Source organism: Pteropus alecto, unplaced genomic scaffold, assembly GCF_000325575.1.
Source record: "Pteropus alecto unplaced genomic scaffold, ASM32557v1 scaffold204, whole genome shotgun sequence".
Taxonomy (NCBI): Eukaryota; Metazoa; Chordata; class Mammalia; order Chiroptera; family Pteropodidae; genus Pteropus; species Pteropus alecto.
This window is the reverse complement of record NW_006435766.1, coordinates 241,444-265,548: the sequence shown is the minus strand read 5'-3', so window position 1 is coordinate 265,548 and position 24,105 is coordinate 241,444. Positions and strand designations below refer to the sequence as shown.

Here is a 24,105-nt window from a genome sequence, read left to right as displayed (position 1 = left end):
ACTTCATATATTTTTTGATTAAGACTCTGCATATTTAATAATAATTCCAAAGAGTATCTTACCTATTATTATTATCCATTCTCATTGTCATTAACAATGAACCGTATCACTCTTATAACTACACAACATGCTCTCAGTCTTACAATGTCAAAAACATGGGGTTTGCCGTCTCTAGTGCTGGGCATGCACATCCCTCATCTCACATCTTGCACCACCAGCTCGTTTGCCCCTAGGCACACTAGGCTACTTGCCCTCCCTCTGGTTCCTCTCTTGTATACTCACTACGGAATTCCTTAACCCATTCCTGCCACAGTTCTTTCTGGGGACGCACTTGCTAAACTGTGGCAGATTTATGCAATGGTGAAAATGAAAGATATCAAAACAAATTTTGATGCATGATGGAAGAACTAAGAAATTACAGAATCTTTAAGTTTAAAGAGATTTTTTTTCTAATCCCAAAGTCAGTCCTCCACTTGCTATGCACAGAATCTGAGGACCAGAAAGGTTATGAAGACCAGAAAGGTTTTGAGGCACAGCAAGTTAGTGGTAACAACAGGACCTGAACTCAGACCTTCTTGTGCTCAAGCCAGTTCTCTTCCATCACTGCCTGAGATTTCCCCAGCTTTTGCCAAATACCTTAAAAAAACCTGAGCTAGCTTCCAAAGGTATTTGACAGGACAAGGACACAATGAAAGCACTGACATTTATTTGATTTTGAAAGTATGCCCTTGATTACTGTCATTTTTTTCTCTCATTAAATCTTAATCTTGCCTGGACAATTTTATAAGGAAAAAAAATGTTAGTACCTGCATTAAACTCTGCTGTTTGCTTTGCTTTACAAGGGCCTACTCAAAGCAATTTTTTTTTTTTTTTTTTTTTTTACCCCAAGGAGGTGGTTGGAGGTTTGCAGGGTCACTGTTCCTACATCTTAGAAATAAAATTCTAAAGGGTTTCCAGTATCTTACATGCATATTCTTTATGAATTAAGGAGTTAAATTAGCATAGTCACTGTCATCTCAGAAGCCACCAAATAACTTAGAAACAGATTATAAATTATATAGTGTATTTCATAATCTCTTTTCGTGGAACTGACATTGCAAAATGCCACATACTAATAACTTTTTAACCAGAATCGAATAGATAAGCATTTGAGGCCATCACGGTGAAGGCTGAGCCACATTGAGAAGGCTTTGGGAGGTATTTTAAATAAGTCAGCCTGCTACAGACCAGGCTGATCATGCTAGACTAATCAGCATCACTCCTTTGCATCTCCTGGGCCAGGAAGATCTAATTGCATGGGAAGAAAGCAATTGATCTGTTTTCTCAATAAGTGGCCAGAAGCGCTGGATTCAGCCTACTAACTCTAGCCACTAAATCTAGAGATTTGCTAGTTAAATTTAATCTGTGTTAATGCCTAATACATTGCCTGTAGTATTTGGTACTTTTGGAGAATGTTTAGTTAAGAACGAGCTCAAAAAACCTTCTTATTTAGAGTTGAATCCTTGCATGTCATCATAGGGTGCCATCAGGGAGACCAATGGCCCAAGAAAAGAATTGTTGAGTTGGACATCCCTAGGTTGGATCCTGAGATTCAAAAGGGTCAAATCATCTCTGATTCATGGCAGTGGTGGTGGTGATAAGGGGCAGAGCTGTTATGCTCCTGTCCATGCTGATGGTCAATTTTTCAGCAATGTGGTGAATGCCACCCTGTTCAGTGCTATACCATGAACTGAAACTGTGGTCATTCGGGAGTTATATGGTCAACTTGCAATATATGTACGTATACACTTGACCAACTTAATATAATTTGTAAAATCTTGGTAACACTGAACAGTCATTAAAATCTCACACTGTAAATATATACATTACATGCACACACATATATATGAACAAATAATTTTAGGATAGCAGACAGTATTGTATCTGATACTTTGGGGAAGGTTAGGGTGTCAACATTAATGTCAGGTGACTTCTAGCAACACAGCCTGTAATCACAGTTTATCGTGCCCTCACTAGCAGCCACACTTTACCAGCACACCTGTGTCAACACCACTCAGAATGAGTCACTCACCCTGGGTACATGTACGAATTACCTTTCACATTTAGTTTGTCAAAAGGCAGAGGTCACATCTGGCAAAGTTACTGAGTCACTCGTGTAGGAATCTGAAACCCAAACTCTCTCCATCGAATTCTCCCCCTCGCCTTTGTAAATGTCCTATTTCACCAATAAAGAGCTGTCAGCCTCAAGATTTAAGGATTTAAGCTTGAAGGGGCTATAATTATTTCTCTAGGGCTCTGTCAAGATTTCTGTAGCTTACTCATTCATTGTTCCCACATGATTTTATATTTGTCATTTTTTTCTCTGCAACAGCAGAAGTTTTTAAATTGCTCCACACAAATGGAAAACTAAGGTGAACACAATAAATCTGAATTTGACTTTCCATACCTAGCACTACTATAAAAAGATTGAGTAATGAATAATTAGGACAATGATTACAATGGTAGGCTTTTATTAGAAAGATATGCTATCTTTGCCCAGGTTATTTCTTGGTGAAGTTATTTAAGAGGATTTTCACTTTACTCCTTTTTCTCTTTTATTCCAGGTCCTGAGTGTTCGCAGAACTACACAACCCCTAGCGGAGTGATTAAGTCCCCTGGATTCCCTGAAAAATATCCCAACAGCCTTGAATGCACTTATATTATCTTTGCACCAAAGATGTCAGAGATCATCCTGGAATTTGAAAGCTTTGACCTAGAGCCTGACTCAAATCCTCCAGGGGGAATATTTTGTCGCTATGACCGGCTGGAAATCTGGGATGGATTCCCTGAGGGTAAGAAGGGAGGAAGCATCCTCAAAAGGGAAGGACCTGGAGGGTGGGCACTGTCATTCTTTCACACATGTCATGATACATGCATCATTAAAAAAAAAAAATAGCTCAGAAGGAGGAGGGAAAACAAAGCAAAATAGTAACTCTTTTTATGCAGAGCAGCGATGAAATATTTGAACTCAAACTGCCTTAGTAATTATCTAGTCCAATTCTTTCATTTTGTAGATAAGGAAACTGAGTCCATGAATGATTATGCAAGGTCGCATTGCTGTGTGTGTGTGTGTGTGTGTGTGTGTGTGTGTATGAGATAGAATTGGGACCAACACCAATTCTATTGGGACCAATAATTTTCTTGACTAAATTATTTTGTTCATTTCATTGACCTGCCTACTGGTCATTATTCAATAGACTGTCAGAGGAGGACATCTTAAAAGAGCAATTAATTCAAACCACTCATTTTACAAATGCAAAGATTAAAGACCAGAGAGATTAAGTACCTGACAAAATTTTAGGGGTAAAATAAGCATCCATTTTGCCACCAAAAAAAATGGAAGTTTAGAAGAGAAATAAGACCATTTTCTCATTTAGACAGATTCCTTGTCTGTTCTCCAGAGAATTTTTATCTTTGGCGACTTGAATCACCTTGATACATCTTTTATATTTATTGTTCTTATCATCCAAATTCATTATACATTTAAAAAACATTTATTATATACCTGCCATGTCCCAGGCACTGTTCTAGCCACTTGGTAAATAAAACAATCAAAGATGACTGCCTTTGTGGAGTTTAGATTCTGGGGAAATGAGACAACAAACAAGGCACATTACAAATAAATTAATTATGTACATGGAATGTTAGAAGGTGAGAGATTCTATAAGCAAAACAAAAAATGAAAGGAAGAAAAAGTGGAGCATAGTAAAGGCATGAAAAGTGCTAGGGTTAGGGGAGAGGGATGTGTGGGTTAATTATTAAGTAAGATGGTCAGGCTAGGCCTTATAAAAAAAGTAACATTTGAGCTAAGATTTTAAGGAGGTGGGAGAAGTAGTCATGTGAAGAGCTAAATGAAAGTTTTCCATTTCAATCCTTGTGGATTAGAAGGTGAATGGCAAAACTACACAACCAAATTCTGAACAGAGGGAGATAATATCAAATAATTTGTTGCAGCTGCATTGCTTGTCTTATGTTTAGTCTGGTTTAATATTAAGATTTCTCTGGAGAATTCACTCTATGCAGACCAGGAAGGGCAGCTTGGAAGTTCTTATAAATCCTGCAGTTAGAGATATGTATAACTATCTATAAACCAGAGTCAGATATTATTACGGAGTTGAAGGAAAAAGTATTTAAATAAAATGTAAATAGAGAACAAGTATGTGAAAGAGATTGCCTTTGTCTTTAAAATGACATCAAATTATCAGTGTAATGTAATACAAATATGTTACTAAACCGTAAATAACATTGGAGAAAAACTTTTTTTCTCTAGAGAAAGCTTATATTGTCATTGGAATAAATGGGTTAACATTACTTTAGTTGCTTCTTTGCTCTCTTACCATGAAAATAGGGTTATGATGATCTTATCGAAATTACTTCATTAAGTAATGAGATTTGCCCAAACAGACTACTGATTGATTTCCAAGTATTCAATCTGATAATTAGGGAAACAATATTATAATAGTATTGTAATAATAGTTGGAACATTTAATAATGGGTTTATTTGTTCACAACCCAAACGCGTAGCCTTCCTTTCTAGAACTTACATTTAAATTGACATCTGAAAGGAGGTCTAATCAACTAACTTATTTAGAATACTTTCAGAAAGAAGCACATTGTTATTAGTGTCAAGGGGTTTTCAAAGCGGTAATTTTCTGGCTTTGGAAAAATCACCGAGTTAAAGTGAAGAACAATTGACAGTAAGAGTTATCAGCCTTGCAACTCACCCACATTTTAAACTATGGTACATTTGACTTATTCCCAGAGAAAACTGGCTTTGGAATGTGAAAATTGTGTTTGAATGCTTATTAATATTTACCTGGCCTCATCCAGCCTGTGTCAGTGTAGCAGTTCTCTCTTTTTTTAGGCAAAATGAGAGACTGTATGCTCCTGGGTTTTTGTCAGTGACACTAGAAACATTTTCATCATAGTGGTTCAACACATGCAGTTCCTCTGCCAGCAAAATTGCTTTTAGTCTTTGATATCCTTTCCAAAAACAACAACCAGAAGGCGCTGAAGGCTTTTAACCGTCAAGTGATTTTATGTTGCATTTTATCATAAACATTGAATTAGATGACTAAGTAATTGAAAGCTACCCATTGATTCAGATTGACTTTGAAGGAAAGCAGTTTACTCAAAAACTGGAAATCTGAGGCATGCACGTTGTGAATCACACGTCTCCATCTATCACATTCTTTGAAGCTCTATAGAGTCACAAGTAGCAACTCTGAAGTAATCGGGGAAGTTTACATGTGGTTTGAGAGCCATGAGCTAAGTATGCTGCCTGGTCGATGCCACAAGTGCTTGTGCTGGATTATGAGCCAAGCATGAATGTGTAACTCACACCACGCGGCTCCCCTCCTATGCTGGGAGAAGAAGCTGGGCTGCCGTTGCTACCTACATTCTAAATTTTATTAATGATTTTAGGAATAAGTTTCATAAAAGTTATCTTTTAAGTTCACTTTGATATTAAAATTAACCTTCTAAGTTATAAATATAAAATATAAATGATATAAACATTCCGAAATATAAATGATATAAATGTGCAAATTTTTATCTGGGGAAAAGTTGCAAAGTCCAGATATTCTCCACTAAAATATTTATTATTGTACAACGAGTGTACATGGACTGTCTTGTAACTTTTTGAAATCATTCCCTTTTTTGTTTATTCAAAATACCTCATTTTAAAAATGCCTTTTTATAGCAGATCATTGCCCTTTTTTCACGGAAAGCCAAATTGTCTGATTCTGAAGTAGGGTTATAATTATTGGAGAGATTAACAGAAAATATAAAGAATGGGATATTGCCATTCCCAGTTGCATGTATATCTTTTAAACCACACAAATACTATATTGGCTTCACACCTGAGAAGACACGGTATTTGTTGGCTTTCTCTCCCCCCAAAGACAACTTAGTACATGATGCTTACTTAAATTCTTCAATAATTCAATTTTTGAACCATACTTCTGTTTTTGTGACTGTTTTCATTTCTTCTCTTGGCCATTGGGTCCACAAGAACAGAAGGAAGAAACCCACTCGCTATGTTCATGTAAATACACAAATGAGCATATACCCGAGACGGACAAGAGTATTTCACCCACTCTCCCTCAGATCAATATTGCATTAGCTTGCTGGGCCAAAATCTCACTGTTGTTCAGAAAAATTCAATACTTCTTTGTATTATGGTCGAAAAAGCCTGTCACTCTCATATCTTGAGGGCTCCTGGAGAGAGCAGCGCGCTGCTGTCCGGAGGCAACGATCTGAAAGGACAGAGGCAGATTTACGCAGCGTGTCTCACACATTATACACCAGTGAGTCATGGAGACTCTAAATTATGAGTCTGCACTAGACAAGTTCTCTTCTGTTAGCTCTTTCAAAGAGACACCCCCCACCCTTCCCAGAGGAATTGAGTGATAGCGGAGGGGGAGGATCAGCAGTCATAGCTAAAGGTGACTGCAGCTTCCCTTATGCCCTTGTATTCTTGGCAAGGTCAACGGCCGCGGTGATCAGAGAATGACCCCAAAGATCAGGACTGTAAAAGTTTGCCCACAACTACAGAACGAAAAAGTTATGAAACCACAATAATGGAATTTAAATGAAGAAGTATGAATGGACTCTAAGCCTGATTGAAGACCAGAAGTGATTCTAGCCAGATATTTTCATGAATATGTTATGGGCAACTTTGCACTCCATAGTGAAGAAAGAAAGTGTTGGATTGTGGTAGGGCTACATTCAGAATGAGGAAAATCTGGCAAAAAACGAGTACTGGTAGGAGAATCCGAAGCCAGGATTAAAGCTGAAAAGAAACCAAAAAAGTAGCAAGAGCTTCATCTTCTGAGATGCTTTCTTCTGCCAGCTGGGAAGCCTAACATAACAAAATGTTTCTCCCATAATTCAAAGCCACTGTCCATAACCATGTGATGTCCTGTAGAGAATCTGTATCAATTCTCCTAGAGGGGTCCTTGTTTTCTTCCTAATAAAGCAGTCTACGTACATAAAATATTTGGTTGCTGGAGAGTGAGGGATTACAGTAGAAAGAAAACTCTTTGAAATAGTCAAATCAATTACATTGAATGCGTGGAGAAGTTATCAGATAGTCAAAATAACCATTTTGCACTGACTCAAATATGTAAACCACTTTGGGTTAGGTGTTTTTGGTTTTTTTGTTTGTTTATTTATTTGTTTTTTAAGAGGGCTGACCAAGAGCTGAAAACCTATTAGCCAAGGATCTGAGCTCACATTAGGTGCCAGCTGGGAACTCAGCTGGTAAGTGGGGCTCCAGGGAGATCACTTCTTGTAAGGTTCACTTTTTTGATCACATTTGGAGCTTCTCCGAGCTGCATCCAAGCCGCACACACAGTCCTTGGAACATCATATCCCTGTCGAAGGCCCATCCTGCCAATGACAGGTCCACCTACTCTGCTTCCTTGAGCAAAGCAATAACTTGTAGTTGAAATGCACAGAAGCATGGATTTCTTGGAGGGGAAAAGCAGTCCACACCAGATTGTCCTTCTAAGCCCAAACCGTCTGCTATGATCTTACCATATGTGCAATGAGAAAACCTAGAGAAAATGAGACTTTTTTTTTGTCTTGCTGCTGATCTGGACAGAAAAATGAAAAGAGTCTCCAAGCCCAGAGGGCTTCTGCACCATCCATAAGGCAACTTACAGTTACTAATTGCCAAGGTTTGTGTAAAAGCTCTTCAACGAGTTTGTGGCCAGTTAAGCCAAATAGCAATTTAACTTTATCACAAGTCAGTCAGCGTTCCCTAACTTTCACTGCCTGACATGCTACTTTTTGCCTCAGGTGCACAAATGGCTGCTTTGGGCCATCTCTAGGTCACTGGACACCAGTGCAACACAGTTACCTCTCTTAGGTTTAGGAGCAAGAAAATTGGGACAGAACTCAGAAAGCTGTATTTTCCTTTCATTTTGATTATAACTTGCTGTTATGAAAAATTATCAGTATCCATAGTGTCTAAATTTTTTAATTGTTACAATTATTAACTAGTCTTCAGATTAAGTCCTGAGTAGGACATGACCTATTTTCCTTCATCCAAGTCAGTGATGTTTGTCATAAAGACTAAAAGATGGAATGAGGAAGGAAATTGGAGTCATGCGGAACTGGGTTAGACCCTTGGTACTGCTCTGGTTCCAGACAGGTTCCTAGGACTCAGGCCTTCCCCAGGATCTCCTTCTAGGGTGGAGGAGTGAGAATAGGCATCTCCAAAAGACCTCACTGACCGCAGCCTAGCTGGAGTCTTTCTGCGCTGGACTATGTGTGCAGTCTGGTCCTGGAGATGAATGCCAAGGTGGCACTTTACAGCCCAAATTTCATTCCTTGCAGCTGAAGCAAGCATTTCGATTCGGTTCCTGTTCCCGGGGAACGTAGTTATGCCTGTTATTGCCCTTCTGAGCACACTTGGAAATCCTCTCCGCAAACCTGATCCAATATGTTCACTGCAAAGCAATTAACCGGGGAAGACTTGATTTGCGTAGGAAAACACTTCTAGGTTCTGCTGGGACCCAGGTTTGCAAATGGTTATTTTTGTATCTGCCATAGAAGGAAAGATATGTTAATGTTCTCTGCATTTCTCCCTTTCCAGTCGGCCCTCACATTGGCCGTTACTGCGGACAGAAAACACCAGGTCGAATTCGTTCCTCATCGGGCATCCTGTCCATGGTTTTTTATACCGACAGCGCCATAGCAAAGGAAGGCTTCTCGGCCAACTACAGTGTCCTGCAGAGCAGCGTCTCAGAAGGTCAGTGTCTATTCATCTCGCAAAGCCCATGTTCTTTCTCCTCACACACCTGTGGCCACATGGAACACTGAAGAAATGTTTCGTGAATTGGAGTGCCAAATGTTTATTTTTCTCTTTTAAATGGATTTTGTGAATATCATTACGAAGAACTATCTGATGTGCTTTCTTAATAAAATTGTGTACAAAAAGGCTGCTTGTAAGCTTCTGAAATTATGAGAGAAAGTGGAAAATGGAAAAACAGTGGCTTGAAACAATGAAATATACCAGACCACCTACCTGGCACCCTCAAATGTGTGTTGTGCTGAGATTCATAAAAGGACAGGCATCGATCATGGATGACTGAGAACAATTCTGCTGTAGTTCATCAAACCACCATTCTCTGCAGTCGTGTAGAATGGATGATGTGTGGTGGTTTGGTTTGTGAAGACAGCGGTGAAAGCCATTTTGTTTTTCCTTCTTTTGGGAATGAAAGTAGATACTTACCTAAAAGAAGGATGTTTTAATTTCTGTTATAACTTGGCATACAAGGAAAAATATATATATATATATATATATATTCTGCCTTATTAAAATACTCTAACTAAACTAACCCTTTCTCAAAGTTTATGTGGGCTCTAAGGACCCAAGGGAAAAAAAAACTGAAAGAACTGTGAAAAATTGTGTGTTTCATCAGTTCTAGCTGCGAGGTTGTAAAATGGCACGGAGAGAGAAGACAGGAAGTGTTTGGCAACTGTTCTACACATACGCTCATATATTTTCTACTGGATCTTACAGGAAAATTAAAAGGCCAATTAAATTTCAAAAACTTATTTTTAATTAACTTAGTTGGTTAATTTATGTATTTTTGTGCCTATAAATATTTTTTATATTACAAATAACAAACATAACCTTAAAAGTATGAAACAAGTGAATGAAAACCTTTTATGCAATACAGATTTACTTATTGTGATAGAAAATTTGGAATACGTAAAGTTTTGGTTAGTTGAGATTTTCTGGATGGTTGAGAATCTTCTATTTCATCTCTAAAGCTTTTTTTCACTTTAGTACTTTGATGGAATATGTGGTCATCGTTGTGAGCATTATTATTTTACACTTTAAAATTGCGATGCTCTTTGGGACCATATGATACTACAGTTTACCACTGATTGATACTTTTGTGTTTTAATAAAATAAACTGATGTTGATAATGATGAGCAGGGGGCGTGAGAACAAAGAGAGTCAGGAAGAAGTGGCCTCTGTGCCAACTGCAAAGAATCTGAAAGACAGAGAGTTGAGTTATAGTGTCCACTGAATATGGATTGTAAATGGACATAGAGGCTTTTTTCGCTTTCATTAGATATTGGGGAAAATAATTCAATAGTAAAATTTTATTGAAACACAATTTTCAGTGTGTGCCCACATGACATCTCTACATACATTCAACTTTGAAAATAAATCAGAATTTTTGTCATTTCCTAATAAATTTCTAATAGTATTTCTGTTGATTTAGGTCCAGTTGAGAAAATAATTAATCACTATGAGACCTTCATAGCCTTGCTTTTAAAAGTATTGCCATGAACCTAAATGTCCATCAATAGACAAGTAAATAAAAAAGATGTAATACATATGTACAATGGAATATTACTCATCTATAAAAAATAATGAAATCTTATCATTTGTGACAAAATAGAAGGAACTAGAGGTTATTATGCTAAATGAAATAAGTCGGAGAAAGACAAATACTTTATGATTTATCTCATATGAAATTTAAAAACCAAATGAACAAACAAAATAAAAACAAAAATTATTGCCATGAAAATGCATGTATAGTGCTATGTCATCTTTCATAAAACTGTGTGTGAATACAAAATGAACATTTTCAGTCTGCCAGCCTAAAAAAAGACGTGTCCTGGATCCCCTGTGTTTTGATGACACTGGGCCATTTTTTCCCCCTTCAGATTTCAAATGCATGGAAGCTCTGGGCATGGAATCAGGAGAGATTCATTCTGATCAAATCATAGCTTCTTCCCAGTATAGTATCAACTGGTCTCCAGAACGCTCACGCCTGAATTACCCTGAGAACGGGTGGACTCCCGGAGAAGATTCCTACAGAGAGTGGATACAGGTATGTATCACATTTAAGGTTAAAAACATTTTGGTCATCTAGAAAGGTTGGGGGTGGGGCGGGGAACAGCGCCGTGCTAAATGCCTTACGTGAGAAGAGAAGGACAGTGGGCACCACATCTAATCACTCTGTAGAAGCATCATGTCACGATGGCACACCGTCAGGGAAAAGCAGTCCCGGATGACATCCCTGCAAATGTATTTATCTTCTCAGATACTTATATAGGACTCTTCACAGAATTTGAGCACAGATGTCTCACTTTGGTAACACTGAAAGATCTGATTTTTCCTAAGAACTACACATTTTTTATTGATATGCTTCCTACTTCAACAGATGTTTATTTCCTTGATGAAATATTTTAACCCTACTTGCAGACTTGCATGAAATAAGTGTTTCAAAGTACATGGTTTTCTATTTGTTTGTTTATTCAGGTAGAAGAAGAGAAAAAGGGGATTGAGGTTCACTTTTCCACATAGGTCAATCTAGCACATGCCCAGGAGGCAGTTTATTGGCGGAGCGGGGGGAGTGGGGGAGGGCTGGGTGGCACTGGTCTCTGTGAATTATGGATACCACACATGTATGAAATATACATATTTGGATTCTTATTAGTGAAATTGCTTCTGTTTTTCTCACTTTGCTGTGACATTCCCTTCTCTGCAATAATCCTTATATTCCCTACAGACCCTCCTCCCCCCACTATACCCCACACCCATCACTCATCTCTGGACCTATTCCTAGCACCTCTCCCAATCCAAACGTGCCTAACCACGATGTCTGGATATTCCCACCTGAGGCTTGATGCTCAGCATCCTTGACTTTTTCACCCATTGTCAAATGATGCATACACATCTGTCTGAGTGGGTTAAACTGTGGGCAAATTATACAAAGCTATTTGGTGAAGGATCTAGGCTTCCTTTTTAAGAGTGTAGGCAATGCTTGCCTTACCTTCATTGCTAGATATATAAAAAATGACTAATTCCCAAAGAGAGTTTCTAAGCAAGAAAAAATCCAAGATGATTAATCCCCTACTTTCCACATCCATCGCTGTTTCAGTCTTTTGAGCACAAATACCAGATTTTGTTTTACTTTGGAAAGGTCAATATTAGTTTAACATACACTTAAAGCGAAATGGCCTATTACAGAAGACTGAACTCATGCTAACCTCTAAATGATAACACTGAGAAATATGCAGAGGGTGAGAAAAGATGAGACTTTTACCCTGGGACTGCTGAATCCAGCTCTAGATTAAGTCAGAAAAGAAATGAATTTGCCTATGTCAAAATAGCTCTTGGTAACTTGTTTTTCCACATCCCCAAACCAACAAGCAGTTCATGTGATTGACAAGACACGCCTCTAGAGGAAAGCTTACATTTTGCAATGCTAAGCATGTTTGCATGGTAATGTTGTCCTATTCTCCGTAATGTGGAGAGTGCTCAATAATTTAGGGACATTGGTCTTGCAAGAGATCTGAAACTGCAACTATAGCAATTCTTCTGTGCAAAGCAATTCTGTCGGTAGAAACATGGAGGCAAAATGGGCTCTCACAAAGCATCTGACAACAGGACAGGATTTACGTAATTCTCGGGAGTTAGGCATAATTTGAGATTGCCCCGAAGGAAAAAAAAAATCTCAAATGTTTCAACACTTTCTACCAAAGCAAGGTCAAGAGAAGCAAAGTAACCAAAACAAGAAGGTTTATCTTTTGCTCATGCTACCTTCCATCTCTGGTTGGCTCCATCTGAATGGCTGTCATCTGAAATGTTGCCCTCCACCAAGGCTGAGAGAGAAAGAGCATGGCAGAGCATGCTGGCTCTTCGATTCCCTCGAAAAGAGCACTTCCACCCATATTTTACTGCCAAAGCACATCCCACAACCACATTAAGCGTCTGAGGGGCAGCAATTCAACATGTGCTCAAGGGAAAAGAGCTAGAAATAGTTGGTGAATAGCACAAATGACAATTGTGCCATTCATAGAACAGTTACCATTTATTGAGTGCTTACTATGCAGCCTGACCGCTGAGTAGTACTTGACATCTTTTTATTTAATACTCATGGCAATCCTTGAAGGAGTTACAATTATCTTCACTTTAAAAATGAGGACACCGAGGTTCGGAGAGATTAGTAAATGTCCCAGATCACAGTTAGTGGCCGGGGTCTGTGGGACTCCAACGCCTGCTTCTTTACACTTCAGTACATTCCATCTTTGTCATTCATTACCATCTCTGTCGATTCTGGTGTACCTGGTGAAGCATCACTCACCTCCCTTTGTACTTTTCCTCCTGCTAAGAAGGCTCACACCAAGATGAGTTGGGTGTGTATTGCGTCTACACTTAGAATGCAGAACCCTTGCTCCTCCATCCTTCTAGACAGTGCATGTCAGAAAAGCTTAATGTCAGTTCTCCTTGAGATAAAATGATTTTTTCTCCTTCTAGAGCTCAGTGGACTCATTTACATGCTTGTCATGTCTGCGTACATGGTGGTAGCACCTAACATACACCCATCACCTAATTATGAATAATTTCATGTGTTTCCAGCTTTTCTGAAACTACTTGGAAGTGGTTAGCTCCTTGTTTTCATTGGATAGACACTTTATAAATTAACCAACAAGTACAGCATAATTGGACTGAGGGCAAGAGGCTCAGACCTCCGATCACAGGAACGTTAGCTCACACACATTTCTGTTTCTGAGCGCATCAGTATGCGGATGGCATTTGTTTTCTTTTTCAGCTTTTTCACATTTCGCATCAAATATACCCCACGTTGCTCTAGCAACAAGGACAAACACGTGCATGTGTTAAATTAATAAGGCAATATTGGAAGCTGACTTTCCTTCAAGACAGGAACAGTTTTCGGTTCCCATTGTTTTCTCTAGGAAATTACTGAGTGACAAAAAAAAACAATGCACCATTAACTGTCGATATGAACATCCAAGTTGATGCTTCCTGTGAGATCTGTGATCTGCCAGAAAGCTTAAAAACAAGAGGCAACAGTTTAGTGAGAAGGAGCACTAAGGGAAGTCCCGACTTGGAGGTCCGCACATGGTCACATCCTGCTTCAAAGGCCACTTTATATCCTGACCGGCTAAAACCTCTTCATTGTCAATGGCAGAGTTCATCACACTGTAAAATTTGTCCCCCCCGCCCCACACCTTTTTTTTTTCAGAATATTCCATTCCATTCTGTGTCCTAGAGCTGCTTATCTTATTATTAATTTAATCTTTTTTTTTTTTAATTTTGTTTCTGGTTAAACAATCAAGGATTCAAAGTGGAGACTCAGTGGCACTATAAAAAATCTTAATTTTCAAGCACATCATTAGAGCCCATGCTTTAATCTCATTGAAACTGAGTTTCTTTTCCTATAAAATTAAGATAATATCACCTTCTCCATTCTTGCTCTAGTAATCTACAATACTGTGCATCTCAAAGAAACACAGTCTCAGTTTTTTTCTTTTTGTCTCTGTAGATTGTGCATAGCAAATATGTCTGTTCAGGAGACATGTTCTTATAGATCCTAAGTGTAGCTATTCACATACAAAGCAGAATTTAATTCGTTAATTATTTCAATGTTTTATTAATGATAGTGTTCACCACACTGTAAACAGATTTATCCTTCTAGCTTTAATTAAAGCTCTTGGGAGTGCTTTCCTCAAAACAACTGTGACTTTTCCCTGATTAAAATGCCAGGAGACAAGAAGGAAAAAAAAGGCAGAGACATAATGCCTGGATGGAATATGAGTTTTGTTAATCCAAAGAAATAAAAATGGCACCAGGGACTAATCGATTACCACACCCTCCAGTGACTTTAGACATAGAATTACTTGACAAACCTATTCAAGCTGGACTTGACTCCTCTACAAATTTGAGGGCATTGTATTTTGTGGGAAAAATTTTGGCACTAGATTATGTATGCCTTCACTTATTCCAAAAGAACAGAAAGCAGTTGGCTTCTAAACCACATCCTGCCTGATTTGGTAAATCAGCCCCATTATGGATTAATCACACAGAAGAATCCCTCCAAGATGACACTCTGTAACTGTAAGAACACATCAGCAAGCTTCTGAAGCAAATGCACCTTCCCTCTTCACTACATTTTCTAGTGCAGATGTTCATTCTGATAGCTGAGGAGAAGAAATGTTCCAGAAGACAGGAGCTAGTGCTAACCTTCTGAGGAAGCATGTTTCCATGTTTTCCTTTTGCCTTATATGTATTTCTCTTGGATAATATTCCACATTTTCTAACTGAAGGAACTTCGAAAGCAGACACCAGTAATAAAAGGCTTTAGTGTGTTAAGGAGTTGGGCTGAACTGAATCAAAACACGCCCATGACGACATATACGCATACACTCTGCCGCGTTCACCCCTGTAGTGTCAAAGAAAAGTAGGTGCCCTCATTACAGTTCATCATGAGGAACTGGTGAAATCCAAGAGGTCTTTAGGTTGCTTGGTGGATTTTTGAATTAATTGTAGGACATATTCCAACAACAAACCTTATTTGTATAATACCTTCTTTTTAAAAGCACCTTTTTAAATGCATCCCATTATAGCCTTCGCATGTAAGTTAAGTAGACCTGAGATTTTTATTTGCATCTTCATGTGAGAAAACTGAGGCCCAGAGAGGTTAAATGGTTCAGATTCCTGACTTGGGGGAAAGATGCAACTTGTGGGAAAAATCAGCCTTACACAATTGAAGCGGACTTCCTTCTGCAGACTTGGGAAGGGAATCAGGAGGCATTGAGAAATCTGGATGGCAGACAGCAGCTGGTGAATCACCACTTGTGGTCAGTCTGACACTAGCCCAGGGTGCAGCTGGCATTTGCATAGCTCTTTGGCTATTCAAATTGTGAATTTTTTTCACCTCACACTTCTTCATGTGAGGTAAGCTATGCATATACTCTCATGACAACCATAGAGAGAAAAGCGACAAAGCCAGATGAGGTATTGAGGCCTCAAGAGTTACAGAAGAGACTGTCATTAAATAGCGAGGTTCCTAAGGCCAGTGAGTTGCTGCTACCAACAACATGCAAAGTGGCTGTGTCAGGATTCAGGAACTGAATTATCAGTTACGAATTGCTGAGAATGGAGACAAAAGATAATGTAAAGGCATGGATTTGATTTCAGGAACTAAGAAGGGGTGAGATGGATGTCCTTTAAGTGCCAAATGGGATGAAATAACTCATGAATTCTTAGAAATATTTCCTCTGATACAGTATTATTACACATTTTTAGCAAATTTTGGGTGGGAGAACTGAGAATTTGTTCTTTGAATTTATTATTTGAAACCCTTGTTTTTATCTTTAAAGTGAGTTTGCCTCCTAAAATTAAAAAAAGAAACTGAAGTAATTTACCTTAAAGCTTTAGACTGTCATTTATTTTAACAAGTTTCATATATAATTTTCTTCTGAACTTTCTGGACAAAGCTTTTGTTTCCCTATATTAATGTATTGAGTGTAGAACAAGTACCTCCTATGAAATAGTTTTTGATTTTTCATACAATTGCTAGTTTTTAGCAGGTTTATAATCTGTATGACTGCATTCAAAATTGGTTCCACCTGCTAAATTGACTAATTCAGAACATACATTGAGCCAGGTTATCCTTATTGTAAACTCTCTGTGCTTGTAAGCCAGACACTGTAGTGTGTGCCTTATCTCATTCAGAACATTAGTAAATTGCTGAGATTCAAATAAAATGATGCTTTATAAATGTGTAACTAGAGAACTGACAAAAATAGCTCACTGGGTTACCCAAACGTGGAATGATGCATGTAAAATAGAACGCTGGTAAATTTAGGGAAAATACAGCTGTTCAGTTGAATGTTTATTACCAGGTGTACTGTGTGTGTGTGTATGTGTGTGCATGTTTATTGCAATTAATACTAACATGTTATTTTAGCTAAAACATTGATCTGGAAGAGAGACGATTTACTTTAAAAAAATTCCCCAAGGTGAGCCTTTGGTTATCTTACCCTGATTCTGCATTGACTTCTCCTTCCTGCATTAAATAAGTGCTTTACATCCTTCCTTTCATATATCATAGGTCTTTATTCTTTGATTATCTTTCCACCCAGGAAGTCCATGTTCCAAAAGTTACTGTCTCTTGGGGACCTTTTCCTAATGCTTTCTCTGCTATCTTGATTTTTCCGTATTATAGGAAGTCACTTGAAGGAAATATATATCAGAAATGTTTATAGGGACAGATTAAATTCAGAGTGTTTTTTTTTTCCCAAGAGGACATGATTTGGGGAAAACAGAATGCACATTTTATATAATTATTTAGACATTTTTAACTGATTTTTTTTTTTCATATAGAAAAATACCAAGATGATTTTAACTATTCTGGTCAAGCTGACCACTTAATTCAGTTTTAAAAATTAGTCAAATGATTTTACTAATTAATATTTTATGTCAGCACTCCCTAAAGAAAATGTATGAAGTTTAAAGAAACCTCATAGATATTTATGATGCAGCATCACTGGAAAGACAATACTGAAAGAACCACAAATGTTTAGGTCGAGTTGCCCTTAAAAATCAATTAATTTGCATAGCGTGCACATTCCATTTTGCTTACAGTTTTGGTTTTATGTTTAATGCCAGTGTCTATTTGGAGCCAACATTCATAAATATTTTCTAGGGGGAAATATTTTTTCTTTGTAGGATATCTCAACTTTAAGTGTAAGACTGAAAACAGATGCGAACATCATTTTGTCTAAATTCCTTCATTTGCATATGTTCAGGGGTTAAGTGATGTACAAGATCACATGGTGAGTTAATGACAGAACCTGGACTAGTATCTTAGTGTCCTTTCTCCCACTTCTTTATTACTATTTAATTTCAACAAGATGTGAAAATAGATTTGGATCCTTTTTGAAGATGGTGTCCTGAAGACCAAGCAAGCACATTTAAACCCCAGCATATTTTTGCTTAGTCGCTGATTGATAAATGATTCTATTAAATTGAACAGTCACTGAAAAAGCTTTAACGTAAACAAATGATTGGCCTAAGTCTACAGCAGGATTTCTCGGCATGGGCAATACTGACATTTTGGACCAGATAATTATTTTTGGGGGGTCTTTTTTTATGCATTGTAAGACGTTTGGCAGCATTCCTGGCCTCCACCCACTAGAAGCCAGTAACACACACATGCAAACATACACATATACACATGCACACATGCTGCCATCATGACAACCAAAAATGTCTCCAGACAATGCCAAATGTCCTATTGGGAGTAAAATCACCCATAAATGAAAAGCAGGGAGTGTAGAAGATGCCTAAAATCCTAATCAAGTTATTTTTTAAATATTCAGGTTGGTCAGCATTTTGAAAGAAAGAATAACTGGTTGTTTGGCTGGTTTTTGTCCCTTTTCAACTGCTTATCATAGATACGATTTGAATAGAACTGTAGTTCTTTTGTTTTCTAAAAATACAGATTCATTTGTTTACCTTATCCAGGAAAATAGCCTTATAAACCTTGCTTATTTATCTTAAGGTTCACTATTTTTAGCTTTAAACGTGAACTGTTTTTAGTTAAATAAATACAGATGTTATTTTAGAATACTGCAAGCTCGGGTCTCAAAATGCACTGATAAGGATGGAATTAAGACAAGAAAACACCAAGACAAAATCGCAAATTATGTTGACAGGATTTAGGAATAATAAGACTGAAATGAGCTCCTCCACACCTGGACATGTGTGTCACCAACCCTTGCCCATTTTAATTTTTTTTTTTTTTTGCAGTAGGCAAATCAAAGAAGTTTTTTATTTTTTTAACTTCGAATATAATCAAGAGTAAGGAACCGTGTTTGAAAAGCTTGTCTATTGCTTATTACCTTATCTTTTTATGAGAAAAATACTATAAAGTTTCCAATTCTATAACCTAAACAACAACACATTAAGAGCTATCAATTACCAACCAGTTTCATATCTGTGGACCAATAAGAAGGTAAGGTTGTTGGTTTCACATCTGTTTTCAGTGAAAGGCTGTTCCTGTCTGTGGCATTTAAAATTTAAAGAACTTCTGTTATTATACAATTGGGAATCCTTGGGGAGTAAAATGTTAATGAAATCCATAACATGTACAGATTTTATGATAGCAGTTTTAAGAAATTCTTTTGGTGGGGTTTGTTGATTTCTGTCCCGGCGGTAATAACTGTACCTTTACAGAGTGCATTAATGTTCGCATTTAGGAGCAATGGCTACATTTATGCAGCGTGTAATGTAACACACAAACTCCTGAGCTTTAAATAACTTTCATATCGTAATTTGAAAGCCCCAGAGCAAAAAATATGTGTTCTTCAGAACTGGCAGAACCCGCAGTTTAAAATGTTTCTAGCACGTCCACAGCGCCTTTCTTCAAAAGTGAAGAAAGTGCACCCTGGAAATTCCAAAGCCGAGATGTGCGTGGATATTCCACACCCTCATATAGTTCTCATTTCATGCACCCTTCACAAGCCCCACAGCAAATGAGCAACTTTTATCCATATCAAAATAACAATTTTGGATGCTGACCTGAAACACACATACGTACACACACACACACACACGCACACACGTGCGCACACACACACATTTCCTTTCTCCACTTCACCCTCTAGTCTTCACATTTCATTCAATTCTCTGTTCAAATAGAGAAAAGTAGATTAAATAAAAAATGCTCTATAAATCCCAATAGTAATAAAGTACATTATGCTTTTATATTTCCAGCTATTGAACAGAGTAAGTACTTGAGACTAATTGCACATGTTATGACTCAGAATAATCACATACATACTTATGCAAGTGATTGATGCATTTTTTCAATTCTCTTTGCCTCAAGGGGTTAAAAATGCATTTATGGCATTCCTCTAATTGCCTTTTTTCAGAAGAATGAAGTCTTAATTTTACCAAAGTTTTATTTTCTTACAATTCGAATGTTTTAAACTTCTAATTATATTTTCTAGATTTAGCAGAAAAATAAACCAGCTCCTTCATTATTTTAGAAAGGCTGGGAGGGTTATCGATAGAACTCTTCAGGGGACAAGTGATTGGCCCAGACAGCTTCTGCAGTCTTTTCAAGCATTTAAGATTCTGTGATTCTTTTAAAAATAAATTTACTCTATCAGCTCATGCCCTAGACTTGCCTAAATGAAAATATAAATATATGAAGCAGAGCTGGAATTCATTTTAAATATTGCTGATAATCATGTGAAGCAGCACATAGCAAAAAAAAAAAAAATTAATTAAAAAGATTTTCTTCCCCTTAGATCAAGTAATTGTTTAGGCTGGCTTCGCCCATGAAGCTTATCTGCGGAATTCACCTAGAAACTTCACTAGTGGGGTCCGTTTTCCTTGGTTCCTTTGTGCCAGCGCACAGGGAAGTGTGGCCCACGAGGGGAGATAAGATGAAGCCAAGACAGTTCATCTTTTTCATGTCTCTCCAACCTTTGAAGGAAATATCTGTAGGGCATGGGCTTACCCACCACAATAGACTATTCACATCTTCAAGTCCTCCCAACGCCCACTCTTTTTTTCTTTCCTTAAGAAGACAGATACCGTGCTTAATGCTATAGCCCATAATGCTAACCCAGAGAAGTAAAGGGGAAAAACACCCCAGGAAACCAGCTGTGTGAAGGAGGTCATCACAGGTGCCTTCCTCTTTTAAGACTTGGCATGTCTACTTAGGACTAAAGCTGATAAAGGTAGAGCCCGTCTCAGAAGAGAGAGACCAAGATCTAGATGGAGGCACAGACTAATGGCTATACAGATCCAAGAAATTTGACAGAGCCTTCAGTTTGACGATCTGGAAATAAAATATTAACTTTCCAGTGCAATATACTCATGATGAAGAAAAGAAGTTAGCAAATCACGTGAAAATGTTTTTGATATTTCAAGAAATACACAAAGCTCATGCGGAAAAGAGAAAAGAACTTTTTAAAGTTCTCAATCTTAAAAAATGAAGATATAATGTGCAAAATTTTACTAGCCTAGTTTTTTAAACATTATTTTAAAAATCCAGACTGGTCATTGGTACTCTCAATCAGCAATATTCTATAGGGCATACATAATACTCTGTCTGTAGCTTTAACTTATGTTTCCAAATATTGCGTTCATTTATAAGGATGCTGTTATTTCTTTAGAAAATTCCAAAACCAGGATAGCAAGAATTTATTTTAGCAATCATTTACCGTATAAAGAAAAATCAGTTAATACATTTGTTCATTTAACATGATAGTTCCTCTAAATCAACCGCTAGTAAATAAATAAATCTTATTTTTTGAGACAAATATGGAAAGCATCTTATATGACCTCTATCTGCCCTGTGTCTTTGGGGGAGGGGAGTAGAACAAAAAGTAAAAAGAGGCAGGAGTAGATAATTTGGAGTTCAACTTGCATATGCTGAAATCCATCTTCAATTATCAGCTTCCATAATACAATAATTTAGTTCCCTTGGTCTAAGAACTTTGCTGCTTTTCAGAAGAATTTATGTGAATATCTATTTATCTTTCTTTAAAGTGTCTAGATTTAGAATATCATGTGTCTCATATAAAATTCATCTCAATTAAAATATTTTTATCAAAAGTAATTCAAAAGATTAAAAACCAGCTCATTCCATTTCTTTTTAAATACTGACAGTTTTATTAAAACTGTACAGAGTGATGTATGTTCATCCTTAACTTTGCATCTAAAAATATAGTGATAATGTGATAGGACTCTTAACTGCTCTGAAAACCTACAGGGCCGTATGAAAAGAATGCTTTCATCAGCATTCCCAGAGATGGCCCTTAGCTTTATTTCTTTTGTCAAGAACCTCTCGCTGCCTTCCTCACCCCACACGCAGCCACGTGGCCATGTTCACCAAGAAAACATTTCACCTCTTGTCACCTCCAAAGTATGTGGTTGAAGTAGATGTGTCCAACCATGTGTTAAGAATGGTTCCAGTGGATAAATGCAAGTCACAGCTTCCATTATGTTAAGGACTTCAGGCAGCGCTGGGGAGGGATAACACGGTACGTTCAGTGCCACATCTGTGCTTGTTCTCTTGTGGTTTGAAAGTCGTCATGCAGATGCATTTTTCCTGTTGTATGACCCAGGCTGAAATGCATGAAATTAGTATAGATAGAATTTTTTTTCAGAACATGAAAAGAATTTGCAGTTCTGTCTGCTGGCTGCATCTGGATAGCAAAGCAGCATGTCTTCAGATCATGTGCCTTATCTTTTTCTTCTAGAAGCATGGAAATCACTGTATAATATCGTATAATATTTTTCCCTTCCTTGTTTTCATTTTCCACATCCATCCATGGAGTTTCCAACTTTCTAGTTTTTCTCCTGCCGCAGGCTGACCTTTGCTCAGTCCAAAACTACAGAACATCAATTGTGAGTTGTAATTACAGATGATTCTCTTAGAGAGTGATTATTAGAAAATGCGTTATTTCAAGGCTTTCTCTATCTCCTTTATAAGCGATCCCCTAAAAAGAATCAGTATACACTTCCTGGCTGAATGGTTAGCTTCCAACAGGGAAAACACAGTTAACCAAATATTAAATCTCCAAGTTCATTTCATCTGTTCTCAGCAATGATTGGCATCCCTTCAGAGAATAACTGTTTACACACAATTTCTGACGACCAGCTGTACCTAGGCAGTCTGTTCTTTCTCTTCTCTCTGTCTCCAGCAGCATTCGTTACAACCTTACGTGGCTGACGGACTCTAATCTCAGTAATCAAATCAGCTCCTTGCAGGGTTTTTAATGCCAAGTAGAGGAGTTTTCTTGGACACCTGCACTTCCACATTCTCCATCAGAACATGAAACTCTCATTAACATGAGCAGCCCACCTAGATTACTGAGAAATAGATGGAAAATCAGTGGGAAAAGAGTGCCGTCAAATTTGATTGGCCAAGAGACTGATTTAAACTATTGCCCCCATCTGCAGGTTTTCCGTTTCCAAAAATTTATCTTTGTGTTTGTTTTCAAAACAAAGCTTTTAGGAGGAGAAAGAAAAATTAAAGGCGTGACTTCCTGCAAAACTAATAATAAACAAGTCATTTTGTTTGGGCTGGAATAGACAGATGCTGCTTGAGTACAAATGTCTTGAGTACAAATGTGTGTTTATCTTGAGTCATGTAGGAATCTCCCCAATAGTACAGATAAAACTTAATGGGTAGTGTAGAACAACAGCTTTTGAAACAGAAATATACCTTACCTGTACATGCTTTTTAATATGTTCTTGGTCTTTTAGGCTTGAAAAATCTCTTTAAATTGCTGATAGGCTGGAAAGATGTATGTGTCTATAACTGGTGTCGCTGTCCCTTGGAAAGGCATTGCGTGGCCTTGCCTCAGTGCAGATCCAGCTGGGGTGCTTCATCCATGAGCCTTGCTTACAAGGCTGTTTCTCAGAGACGAAGAGACAAAAAAACACAAAGATTACAAATGGCCTGTAATCTGCATTCATTTCCTAGCCACACAAAGCTATCATTCCATCTTATAAAGATCACATGTTAATTAGGTAAAACCATGGAACCTCTAGTTACGCCGTGAAATTTTGATGTTGCTACTTTTGTAAATATACAGGAAAGGTATGGGAGCTGTCTAAGATACCAGATACATAAAAATCCAATACATAAACTTCCCAAGGATGGGCATCATGCTTGCAAATAATTTATCTCTAAAATAAAAATTCGAGATTTGATGAGATATTTGAGAGCATGGTAGATATAGTGAAAAAATGATTTAGGCTCTGCTACCCTGTGGGGTAACTTCTGGAAGGAGGGACACTTATTACATTCATGAGAGGTCATTTGAGAAATAAATAAAAAGGAATATTTCACATGGAACAGACCTGGGCAATGAAGCACATCATTTCGCACATTCTAGCCTTAAGTAGTGGACTTTTCAAAGGACTGGAAAATTTATGAGTAGTTATAATTTTTGCAGTTATAAACACCAAGATAAGAATAATTACATTCCTAGCTTAAGAGTACGTTAGTTGTCCAAACACTTTAACATTGACTTTAATGATGGGTATTTGGCTTTTGTTTGGAAGAAAGGAGTTTCAGATCTTGCCAGCAATGCTGGACTGACCCAGCATTCAATTTAAATTCAACAAACATTGAGCATCTGCTAAGGATTATGGGCTAGTATGTAGGGCTAGGTGAATTTAAAGTTAAAGAAGGCTCTCTCTTTCAAAGAAGTTATAATCTGGGTGCTACAGGCAAACCTACACACACACACACG

General features: G+C 37.6%; 1 protein-coding gene across 5 annotated transcripts in view; it reads left to right on the top strand.

Annotated features, from left to right (window-relative positions):
- The window catches only part of NRP1 (neuropilin 1), a 132,449-nt gene that overhangs the window by 56,024 nt on the left and 52,320 nt on the right, over positions 1-24,105 (top strand). For all 5 annotated transcript variants that reach the window (XM_006911363.2, XM_015588937.1, XM_006911362.2 and 2 more), the window contains exons 4-6: positions 2,604-2,831; positions 8,642-8,797; positions 10,735-10,901. In XM_006911363.2, coding sequence (XP_006911425.1) covers positions 2,604-2,831; positions 8,642-8,797; positions 10,735-10,901 — 551 coding nt within the window. The remainder of the gene's footprint in view (positions 1-2,603; positions 2,832-8,641; positions 8,798-10,734; positions 10,902-24,105) is intronic.